Source organism: Rutidosis leptorrhynchoides, chromosome 3 (assembly GCF_046630445.1).
Source record: "Rutidosis leptorrhynchoides isolate AG116_Rl617_1_P2 chromosome 3, CSIRO_AGI_Rlap_v1, whole genome shotgun sequence".
Classification (NCBI taxonomy): Eukaryota; Viridiplantae; Streptophyta; class Magnoliopsida; order Asterales; family Asteraceae; genus Rutidosis; species Rutidosis leptorrhynchoides.
Genome location: NC_092335.1, coordinates 603,585,086 through 603,598,722, shown reverse-complemented (window position 1 = coordinate 603,598,722; position 13,637 = coordinate 603,585,086). Strand labels below are relative to the sequence as shown.

At 30.9% G+C, this 13,637-nt stretch overlaps 1 protein-coding gene across 1 annotated transcript in view; it reads left to right on the top strand.

Annotated features, from left to right (window-relative positions):
* Positions 1–2,644: 2,644 nt before the first annotated feature.
* The window catches only part of LOC139902207 (uncharacterized), a 61,712-nt gene continuing 50,719 nt past the window's right edge, over positions 2,645–13,637 (top strand). Inside the window, exon 1 of the mRNA XM_071884855.1 lies at positions 2,645–3,017. Within this exon, the coding sequence (XP_071740956.1) occupies positions 2,645–3,017 (373 nt within the window). The remainder of the gene's footprint in view (positions 3,018–13,637) is intronic.

Below are 13,637 nucleotides of genomic sequence, written 5' to 3'. Positions count from 1 at the left end.
GTCTTTGAAAAACGTCTCATATAGAGGTCAAAACCTCGCAACGAAATCAATTAATATGGAACGTTTTTAATCAATAAGAACGGGACATTTCAGTCATATGTATTTTTACTACAAAATACATTAGGTGAGTTCATTTACTCCCTTTTTACTCTTTACGTTTTTGGGCTGAAAATACATGCAAATGCTTTATTAACTGTTATACAATATTTATACGCGTGAGTTTCATTAATCCCTTTTTAAATGCTTTCGCAATATATATTTTTGGGACTGAGAATGCATGCGCTGCTTTTATAAATGTTTTACGAAATGGACACAAGTAATCGAAACTACATTCTATGGTTGGATTATCTAATCGAATATGCCCTTTTTATATAGTCTGGTAATCTAAGAATTAGGGAACAGAAACCCTAATTGACGCGAACTCTAAAGATAGATCTATCGGGCCCAACAAGCCCCATCCAAAGTACCGGATGCTTTAGTACTTCGAAATTTATATCATGTCCGAAGGAGGATCCCGGAATGATGGGGATATTTTTATATGCATATTGTGAATGTCGGTTACCAGGTGTTCAATCCATATGAATGATATTTTTGTCTCTATGCATGGGACGTATGTTTATGAGAAATGGAAATATGAAATCTTGTGGTCTATTAAAATTTTGAAATGATTATTTATGTTAAACTAATGAACTCACCAACCTTTTGGTTGACACTTGAAAGCATGTTTATTCTCAGGTATGAAAGAAGTCTTCCGCTCTACAATTACTCATTTAAAAGATATTACTTGGAGTCATTCATGACATATTTCAAAAGACGTTGCATTCGAGTCGTCGGGTTTATCGAGATTATTATTTAGTCAATTATAGTTGAATATATTATTAAATGATTTGCATGTCATCAATTTTCGATTTAAAGCAAGTTGTCTTTTAAAAACGAATGAAATGTTTGTAAAATGTATCATATAGAGGTCAAGTACCTCGCGATGTAACCAACTATTGTGAATCGTTTGTAATCGATATGGACTTTGTCCGGATGGATTAGGACGGGTCCTTTCATGCCATGGGAGAAAAAAACCCGTGACTCGTGGGTACCCGATCCGCGATGGGCAGGTAAAATCATTAAATCTTATCCGCGGGCACGGGTACGGGTAAAAATTTATACTCGCAGACGGGTCGGGGGTCTATACTACTCGTCGCGGGTAAAACCCGACCCGTGAATACATGACTTTTCTTGATTTACCCACAAATTAATACTTACAATTATTAAATTTAAAAGCTATTTTACTAGTATTTGAATAATGATTATAAATATAATATTATATCAGGTAAAAACTTAATTTTCACGTCATTATACATATAGCTTGTACATATGGTTTTATAATTAATAAAATTATTTGAATTTTCTAATAAAAAGTTGTATATTATTATTACATGCGCGTTACCCGCGAGTCATGGGTATCCGCGGGTCACGGGCATGGGCGAAAAAGTTTTTACCCATGGACGGGTAACGGGTCTCAATGTGCAAAAAAGAAACCCGTCGGGCGGGTCGCGGGTATATAGAATCCGTACCCGTTACTCGCGGGTGCCATCATTCACTTGTAGGTTTTCCTTATAGATTAGCTTTTAGTACTTGTTATCAACCAATGTAACTTTTTACGTTACTAGGGTACAATTCCCGCATTAGTTGATATGCAGTTTTTTTTTTTTTTTTTTTTTTTTGACGAATAATCAAATACTCATATAAAACGATGTTGTTTTTAAAAGGAAAACACACACAACAGAAATACAAATGGACACGGGGAAACGGGGAAGTCCGCACCTAAAAAATAACCATCAAAGTTAAAACTATCTATAAACGAGTTTTCCTAACACTCAGAAAAAAAAACCTTACAAATAATTAACCAATTATAAATCAATAGAAACACAACAATACAAAGAACTAAATCAACCCAAGAAACATAACGGAGCGCTATAATCAACTTCGAGGACTCGCCCTTTTCAACTTACCATTAATCGTTTCTTTAAAATTTGGCTACTATTACTTTAAACAAAATCGTATTTAGTTAATCAAATAATTCCAAACTATAACGGTTATGTGTGAAGTCAAGACCAAATTAAACACATTAAACTTAAAATAGTTTTAGAAGATTTAATAGTGTTAAAATGAAAAGTTAACATACTTTTTAAAAGATTATTATTATTATACAATTAAAATGAAAGATTAAAAACAGGAAGACAAGTCAAATGAGTAACGAAATAATATAACAGAAGTTTTAAAAAATCATCAAATAAATAGATCTAGCAAGTATTTTGGGAGCGATACATACATGAATAAAAGAAATGAAGTTAGACACTATTTACGCCAGTAATCTTAAATTCAAGGGGGCTAATCTGTAAAAAAAAGTAAAATGACAACCCGTAAACAAATTAAACGCAACGGGTACTTTTTTTGGGGGATGATTCTAACACACCATTTTTTGATCCTCACACACCTATTTTAACATTTTACTCTTCTAATAATACTCCATTTCTTTAAATTGGTGTGTGAGGATCAAAAAAATGTGTGTGAGAATCATCCCCCTTTTTTTTGATGTGGTCCATTTTTTAATTTTGTTTGTCAATGTTTTAGGTCACATTTCAGCAAAATGTTCATTGTTCGTAGCAGAAACAGCATCCATGGCCAGAATCACAAACTATTTCTCAACAATTCATCTTCATTCTTCCTTCACAACTCATCCACCAATTTACAGCCTCATCATTTCATGGTCGATTACCTAATTAACTCACTCAATTTCTCAAAACAAGAAGCCATAACCGCCTCAACTAAATTGCTCCACTTAAAATCAACCAAAAACCTGCAATCTGTCATCGATTTCCTCAAAATCCACAATTTATCACAACCCCAAATCAAATCCATTGTTATTTCACAACCCAAAATCTTATCGAGAAGAGTTGATAAAACCCTAGAACCCAAATTTAGGGTTTTATCAGAAACAGGGTTTTCAGGTTCGCTATTAGTTCACAGTATTTGATCTATGAACACCAGACTCTCAATTGAATAATAAATATGAATTATAAGAACAATAATTGAGAGAACACGATATGAAGATATATGAAAGATAATATTAATCGTGCAAAGATACATCACAAGGCTAAAACGTAGCCTCTATTTATACAGATTTAAAAACAAATCTGAAGATTTGGTTTCCTAAACAACTTTACTAATAATAAGGAAAAGATAAACTCTAAACTTAACAAATCTTCAAATCACTTCAAAAGTTTATCTTCTGGAGATAAGGCAGAATCAAAAACGTATCTTCTAAATATTTAAACATATCTCCAAAATCCTCCTTATCTTAGCCATCAAGAAAACCAAAAACGTTGACTTCACCAAACATCAGAGTCTGCAACTTCAGACTCTACAACTTCAGACTCTAAAAACCTGCAAAATGTTTTTGACTCATCAGATTATTTTTCCAGCAATCTCCCCCTATCTGATGATGTCAAAACCACCTGTCCATCTACTTGTTCAACTCTGCAAACTCTCTTTCAATCAACCTGCACTTGCTCTTCATATACTTAATTTTCTTCAACATGGAAAGTTTACTATACAAGTGATTCACCAATTTAACTCTGAAAGGATAAGTCTGCTCTGTCACACATCTAGTCAACAAACCAATCAACAACTCAATACTAGCTCCTTCAAACTGCTCAACTCTCATCATCATCCTTTGATTTCCATTTGTTTTGAACATTAAAGCATCTAAATATTCAATATACCTTTCATCAACAAATTCTAAATGCTCTGGAACAGCATACCTCTCTACATGACCCTTAACTCTCCTCTCCTTCATCTCTTGATCAAACATCCCACAAAATATCTCATAATCCTTGAAACTTATAAACCCTTCTTCAAATACTAAGTGTACCAAACTAGATACCCTCTTCAATACTTCTTGCACTATAGCTTGATCATCTGCACACTCCTGGATACACACAGCTAACCCTTTCCATTCACAGAACCCTAAACGAACAATTTGGTTCAACTTAACTCTTAACCTCCTATCAGAAAAATGTGTCATAGTTAACAACAAAGTTACACCTTCAAGCTTTGATTTATCAATCTCAACTTTGACCACATCCCCTGCATACCTTCTGAATTTAAATCTTTTATTCATCTGAACTCTTAAATTACCTTGCATAGCAGCAACCACAACAGCACTAGTGCTTCCTTGAATATCACCAACACCACCAACAGTAACCATTTGAGTATCACCAACACCCCTATCAGTTATATTCTCCCCCTCAACCTGATGCTCCCCCTCAATTTGAGCTCTCTTTGATTGCTCCCCCTCAACACTTGCAAAACCTGCATCTGCAGTACCTGTACCTGCATCATCTGACCTCTTTCTTTTCTCCCCCTTTTTGACATCATCTAAAGGCAGAGAAGATATGACCTTCCAAATTTCAGTCTGTTGATTCTTGAGGGAACAAATATCAGAAGCAAGCCTAGTAAAACATTGTTTCAGTTCATCAACACCAATCATCCTTTTCTCCAGCTCAGCCAACCTGTGATTAATTTCTGTTACAGACCCTGAACCACCTGTACTAGTCAACCCCTGCATATCCCCAACCAACCTCCTTACCTCCAACAGCTCATCTTTTGAAACAAAATTATTATTAAAGTTAAGATTATTAATCTTAGACTGCACACCAGAGAGCTTGTGATGACCCAGAAATTTTTGACCAAATTTAAACTTAATCTTTATATGATTTAATATTTTTGACACGATAAGCAAACTCCGTTATGTTGCGTCTCAAAAATTTTGAACTATTCTATGTATTCATTTAACCTTTGACCATTACCGACGATTCACGAACAAGTAATTACAAATAAATATATACAGATACCTAGATAAGTGTGTATATATATATATATATATATATATATATATATATATATATATATATATATATATATAAACAAAAGTACATACATAATAATTTGAAATAATAAAAGTACAATTTAATTCATTGAAATTAAAAGTGTAAACTAATGAACAGAATAATTAAGTTACTATAAATATAAATATATATAGATATGAAAGTTATTACATGTAAGGTGTTATAATTACTAATATTATTATTATCATTATTAATATCATTATTATCATAATTAGTAGTAAAAATTATAATCTCAGTTATTACTACGATTAGTATTATTATTATAACTATCATTTGTATTACCATTATTAACTTCATTAAGATTTAATATGAATTATTATTATTACTTTTATTATTATTAATAATATAAATTTGAATATTATTATTGGTATTATTAATATTATTATATTATATATAAATATGGAAAAAGAAACATGTAATTTGTTATATTACTATTATCTAATATGATTGTTATCATGATTATTAATATAAAAAGTTATTAAAATTATAATTTTTATTATTTATTATTATTATTAATATTTTTATTATAATTAGAATTATTCATATTATTATTTTTATTATTAATTACTATTATTATTAATATAATTATTATTATTATTAAATCTTAATATTAATTATAAAAAAACTTTATGCACATGAAAATCGTACATTATTGTTACACTCACCTTTCAAACTGTATTAGGTTTTTGTTTTATGTCTCTTAAATTGTTAACAAATTAAAATCAATCACAGAATCCATCCAACTTTTCGTTACAGGTCGATTCTCTTTATATTTTTTTTATTATTTTTTTTTATTTTTTTTTCTCACATTCTGTCTACTCCAATTATAAACCTGTCATCCATTGTTGCTTTTATAATTGATCGAATTGATACATTCAGGCATTCCAAATTATTTTCCACTATCAATTACCTATTACAATTTCTCCAAGTTGTCCAATTTGATGAAAACAAAACGATGAACACAGGTAACACCCTGTTCGATGTTTATTTTTTTGAAAACATTGAAATCGAATAAAATTTCAAAATATATTATTGTAGTCTTGTTAGAAATACTCTAAATGATCTTTATACAAAAATCGAGCTCTCAATTCATTTTAACGAAACCAAATTTTAGAGTCAAAGTATTAAAATAAAAAGTCAACTGAATGTTTGAAGATCGAATTAGAGCTTTATAAGTTATTTTCGATGAAATTAGGGATTCCTAAAGTTTTTATGGATCTTTTGAAATGTAATTCATGTTATAAGTATTTTCTGAAACGGTCTAAAACTCGAATTCAATGTTTGAGTTCTTGTTGTTCTTCACGAAATTGTTACAGCAAGAATATATATATATTAAAAAAAAAATTTGTTTGTTTTGTTAATTCAAAGCAAACACACAACCTGAGTTGTTTCTGATAAGTTATGAGTTAAATCAAATGCTTGTTACTATATTAGGGTTGAGTGATTTTCCTGTCGATTGATTCAAAGAAGAAGGAGATAAAAGAGACAGAATATATCTCGGGTTATAAGGTTTAGGTTCTTGATTATAACAGAAAAACAGGGTCGGTCGAATGGTTAAGTGTTGGTTTGGGTTTACGAGAGGTCACAGGTTTGAACCCGGTATGGAGCAATTCTTTTTACAACAATTTTTTAAAAGGGTATAAAGCTTTTATTTTTACTTCAATTATTATTATTATTATTAATTACTATTATTATTATTATTATTATTGTTATTAGTATTATTATTATTATTGATTGAAATTATTATTATGTCTTAGTAGTATTAATATCATAGTTATTACTATGATTATGAATATTATGAATATTATTAAAATTTTTATAAAAATCATAAAATTTATTATTTGTTCATTATAAACTAATACTTGTATCATTTTATAAGTTATAATATTATTATTAGTATCATTACTAGTACTATAAGTATTATTAGTATTATAATTATCATTTAAAAGTATTATGTACATTATAATGATTATTAGTATTATGTAATTCATAAAATCATTAACATAACTAACAATAACAGTAAAATGAATATTTTCTTTTATATATATTATTAATATCATTAATTTTATTACTAATAGAATTATTATCATTATTACTAATGTTAAGTATTATCCTCATCATATTTATCATTACAAGTGTTAATTGGGTATTACTATAATAACTATTTTAATAAACAAATGATACATATATAAAGATATATTTTGTACTCATAACATAACAAAATTTATATTTTATATACAGAATGAATATATGAGATGTATATATATGTTATTAATATAAAAATGATACAATTAGTAAATTATATATATATATATATAAAAACTTATCCGATTACGATATGTATATTAATAAATATACCAATGATATATGTTCGTGAATCCGAGGCCAACCTTGCATTGTTTAGTTGTTCAATGTCGTTATATGTATTTTTACTACAAAATACAATACGGTGAGTTTCATTTGTTCCCTTTTACTCATTACATTTTTGGGCTGAGAATACATGCAATGCTATAATAACTGTTTTGCAATATTTATATGCGTGAGTTTCATAATCCCTTTTTAAATGCTTTTGCAATATATAATTTTGGGACTGAGAATACATGCGATGTTTTTATAACTGTTTTACGAAATAGACACAAGTAATTGAAACTACATTATATGATTGAATGATCGAAATCGAATATGCCCCTTTTTATATAGTCTGGTAATCTAAGAATTAGGGAACAGACACCCTAATTGACGCGAACTCTAAAGATAGATCTATCGGGCTCAACAAGCCTCATCCAAAGTACCGGATGCTTTAGTACTTCGAAATTTATATCATGTCCGAAGGAGGATCCCGGAATGATGGGGATATTCTTATATATGCATATTGTGAATGTCGGTTACCAGGTGTTCAATCCATATGAATGATATTTTTGTCTCTATGCATGGGACGTATGTTTATGAGAAATGGAAATATGAAATCTTGTGGTCTATTAAATTTATGAAATGATTATTTATGTTAAACTAATGAACTCACCAACCTTTTGGTTGACACTTTAAGGCATGTTTATTCTCAGGTACGAAAGAAATCTTCCGCTGTGCATTTGCTCATCTTAGAGATATTACTTGGAGTCATTCATGACATATTTCAAAAGACGTTGCATTTGAGTCGTTGAGTTCATCAAGATTATTATTAAGTCAATTATAGTTAGATATATTATGAAATGGTATGCATGCCGTCAACTTTCGATGTATTGAAAGATTGTCTTTTTAAAAACGAATGCAATATTTGTAAAATGTATCATATAGAGGTCAAGTACCTCGCGATGTAACCAACTATTGTGAATCGTTTGTAATCGATATGGACTTTATCCGGATGGATTAGGACGGGTCCTTTCAGTTGGTATCAGAGCGGTGGTCTTAGCGAACCAGGTCTTGCATTAGTGTGTCTAACTGATAGTTGTTTAGATACATTAGTGGGTCTGGACTTTGACCGTGTCTGCATGTCAAAAGTTTTGCTTATCATTTAGTGTCGAAAAATTATTTGCTTATCATCCTTAAAGTCTAGACACGACTTACTGCCTCTATTGCATAGACAGTGTATAGATAAATTCATATCTTAGCGTATCTGTTATTGTTACCTTTACCTGACAGATTCCGTAGATTTCTCCGTAACTTATAGGATTGTAGTATTATATATGCATATGTAAATTATGTATTGCAGGGTACTAATCTACATCCTATAATCTATTTCTTATCGAAAAACCTTTATCTGATCGTACGAGATAAATCCTGCAACCAGTTCGAGTCCCTCAGATTCCGATAGCTATTCCGATAGTTATTTCGACAGCCATTCCGACATAGATGTTCACCTAAGTTCCGAAAACAGCGTCATCGGCATGAATCAACCAGTCAGCCATTATCAATTCATCTGATGGGTTCGTAGTCGGCTTAAGTAATGGAAACGCACAGAAGGTAATCCCTTCCACCAACCGAATTCACCTCTTGACAATGAACCTGAAGCGTTTACTGGCGAACCTGTTCGAGACACCATTTTCAGTCTCATTTCCAGGGTAACTCGACAAGATTATATTCTATCCACAATTATGAACCTTATTCATCCGCTCGTTCCGACCGACAATCATCCTGCAGTAATAAGTCAATGAACTTCGCGCTCGAATAATCAATTCGGAGAATATGGTGCAAAATGTACCAGCTCCAGCAACATCATCGACACCAACAGTACCATCAACAATCCATGCTTCAATATCTTCATCTGTACTTTGAGTATGATCTTCGTTCTACGTATCGTTCTATCTCATTTATCTTCGTTCGACATGGCGAATATGTAATCTCTAAAGTTTTAGAGATTATTTATTCTAGTTCCAACCGAAAAGTAAATGAGTTTAATATCATATTAACTCATTAAATCCATGAATACATCCGAAGAAAATATATGTATATATGTTTTCATAAAGATTGTAATTAAAAATTCTCTTGTACAGACTGTTAATGGTGAAAGTATTTAACGGGTAGGTAATACCCGAGGAATATTTAAATTTCACATTAATAAGTTACATTGTATGTTCTTTGAATCTATTTCAACAGTCATATACTATCCTACTTACATCCACTGATATACAAATTCGTTCACCACAGAATAACCATATTCATCCAATTTCATATTTGGATTTTGATTTATCAGAATCCAACAAGTGGCATAATGAAGAAATAATAGACACAATAAAAATTGATTAGAAACAGACTAATTAACAATATGAAATTTTGTTAAGAAACCACGCTAACAAAATCCTAGCTAACTGTTCCTAGCTAACTGTTAATTCCATATTACATTTTATTTATCGCAATTTATTTTATCGCAATTTTAATTCTCGCAATTTTATTTATCGTTATTTAATTTCTGTTATTTACTTTACGCATTTTATTTATCGTCATTTAATTTCTGTATTAATTTTACGCACTTTAAATATCGGGACACGTATACAAGGTTTTGACATATCATATCGACGCATTTATATATATTATTTGGAATAATCATAGACACTCTATATGCAGTAATGATCGAGTTCTCTATACAGGGTTGAGGTTGATTCTACAATAATATATATAATTTGAGTTGTGATCGAGTCTGAGACGTATACGGGTCACGACATGTATTAATTAATTCGAATATTATATATTGCTAATTGTGGACTATCAACTGAGGACTAACAGCATTAGACAATTAAAATAAATTAAAATATTGATTATAACATATGAAACTAAACAATTCTTCAAGTTGCCACTTGATTTCATCTTAAACCTCATTTGTATCTTGACAATTACAATCCGCGTTCAAACCTTTCATAATTCTTGAAAACACCTCAATCGAGTGGATGAACCAACCGCACTTCATCTACAGAAGAAAAGATTGATGCATATAGATATGCACTTATAACCACTCAGAACCTGAGTAAACGTTTAAAACGTAGCTATGCAAATTTCTTAGTGTTATTATTACCCAAAATAACTTTGCAATTCCTTTCCAAATTAGCAAATTTTGTCACGGCTCCAGCAAGTTAACTTTGACTTTTCGTTCGAAACAACCTTATTATAACTGATGTTATGCGAGGTGTATATGAAATAGATTATATTTTAGAAGGAAATACTATTAAATACGATACAATTTTACACAAGATATTTATTTATTTATTGAATGGATATACTTAAACCTTGCTACAACACTTATAGGCAGTGTACCTAATCGTACAGTAGTGTAGTTTTTAGTAAGTCCGGTTCGTTCCACAGGGAAAATCTTTAAACAAAGCTTAACGCTATATTAGTTTACTTTTATAAAAATACAAATATATATATAAGTAATATTATTATTATAAAGGGGGATTTTTACCGTTTAATGACCGGTTTGTCGATTTTAAAACTTTAGTCGCAGTTAAAACCAAATGTAAAATAATAAATAAATACAAGACTTAATTTAAAGCGTAAAGTAAATAACGATAATGAAATTGCGAATAATAAAAGTGCGATAAAATAAACTTGCGATAATTAAAAAGTACGATAATTAAAAGTGCAATTAAATACAATAACAATAAAAATGCGATAATTAGAAGTGCAATTAAATATAAAATAAAATAAATTAAATATGAAATAAAAGAATTATGCTTATTTAAACTTCCGTAATCATGATGTTTGACGTGTTGATTTTAGTTTTATGCACATGGGTTAATTGTCCTTTGTCCTGGATTATTTAATATGTCCATACGGATTTGTCCATAATAGTCCATCAGTCATAAATATAAAGAGCGAAAGCCTTCGTCAAATTATTCTTATTCCCGAAGTCAAATATTCCAACTAATTGGGGATTCGAATTGTAACAAGGTTTTAATACTTTGTTTAATGAATACACCAGGTTATCGACTGCGTGTAAACCAAGGTTTTACTACTTTGTTAACAATTACACCAATTACCCTTGAATGTAATTCACCCCTGTTTCAACAAGTCTATTAACTATTAATCCAGTTCCGTGTCCGGTAAAATGAATAATTATTGGTATTTATAGATATCCCGCCCACCGTACCCAGTCAAGCGTATGTGGTTATATATAAATACGTCGAATTATAAGTTTGTATATTAAATTAACAAGGTATTATTTAGTTAATATAAAACCCATTAATAGCCCATAGTCTAATTTCCACAAGTGTCGTTCTTTTATCCAAACTTCAATTATGGTACAAGGCCCAATTACCCAATTTTAGTAATTAGCCCAACATCATGATTACTTCGGTATTAAATAAGCATAATAATAACTTAGCTACGAGACATTAATGTAAACAGGTTGAACGTAACTTACAATGATTAAAAATAGCGTAGCGTTATACGGACAGAATTTCGACTTACACCCTTACAACATTCGCTAACATACCCTTATTATTAGGATTAAAATTAAAATTAAAATTAAAATATAAATTATAAATATAAATATTACGTTTAGATAGATGGATGGATATATATGTTATATTTTTACGATCAGAATGCGCGAGCTTTATAGGCAGTTTCTAAATTTGAGGCTCCGCGACTAGCGGCCCTTTTCTTCTTCAAACTCCGCGAGTCGCGGAGATCGTTTTTACAGCTCACCCACATTTGGCTCTTTGTTTGCCGACGATTTATTTTATAAATATAATATATATATATATATATATAATTAATATAATTAATTATATATTATATTATATTTATATACATAGTTAACTTGTAATTTTTTGTCCGTTGCGTCGAGCGTTGAGAGTTGACTCTGGTCCCGGTTCCGGATTTTCGAACGTCCTTGCGTACTATTTTATATCTTGTACTTTGCGTTTTGAATCTTGTACTCTTGTAATTTCGAGATGTTTCTTATCAATAATTGGAACCTCTTTGATTGTATTTTGTACTTTTGAGCTTTTTGGTCGTTTACGTCTTCAATTCGTCGAATCTGTCTTTTGTCTTTACCTTTTAATATTTAAACGAATATCACTTGTAAATAGAACAATTGCAACTAAAAGCTTTTCTTTCTTGGGGAATAATGCTATGAAATATATGTTCATTTTTAGCATTATCAAATATTCACACACTTGAGCGTTGCTTGTCCTCAAGCAATATAGTCTTGAAATACTAGAATCACTTCTTTATTCTTCACACTTTGTATATCAGTGATTTCTATACGGCGGTATAAACAATGGTAGTAACGATATGGTTTACAGTCCCACATGACTATAAAAATTTAGATCCATTAAGGAAATTGGATCTTTATGAAAACATTTGATCTTTTGAAAATTAAATCTAGCTTTTACCCTAGATAAGTTTTCCGGAATAACCCTTCATCGGTGTTTGCAAAATATTTTTGTGGGTTTGGTGGGTTTCAGATTTGAAAATTTTAGCTCAAAACTTGCAGTTTTGTGTCACCCACTTGCTAACCTTGTATTAGGAAAGCAACACGTCCAGTTTACTTGCTCCGTATATTACCTTTCGATAAACTACCGTCCGGTTGTAAAGGAAAGCGTTGAACAAGCAACTGTTAAGGCAATGTCCCCTGACATGCTTTTAATTATGGTCTATAACGTGTCGGACGCAATTACTATCCTTGGTAGGAGCAATAGTAAAGCTCACCCTTATAATTTGTAGGTTTGGCACAAGGTCCTGTCTTTGACCACTATGCAACCACCGTTCTTACGGTTGACACCCGATTTAGTTCAGGTGACCTAATGAATTCTAGGTGAATTCCTAGGATTTTACGTTCAATGGTAATGAACGCATTGAAAATGGGTTTTTAGAAAACAAATCGGTTTGTAATTTTGATCAAAATATTTTCTCATTCAGGCTCGAGTTTAGATATCATTGAATTCCATGAGTTTGTAATTCTCAATCTTTAAGGTCAATCTCAAGGATTGAGTAATATCAGTCTTAAAAGCTGATTTTTAATCTTTAAGGAGATTATCCTTTCTGGGGATCTGATTCATTAGTCTTATCAAGCTAATTTGCACAGTGCCTCCCCATTGTACGAGATAAATCCTTCTCATGGTTAGGCTAAATCTGACCACTTGGCGACCCTGTTTAATGCTGAGGTCCGTGGATTTCCTGCTGATTTTAGTGATGACTTTTCTAGATTTTTCGTCAACCTACAGCTGGTCTGGACGA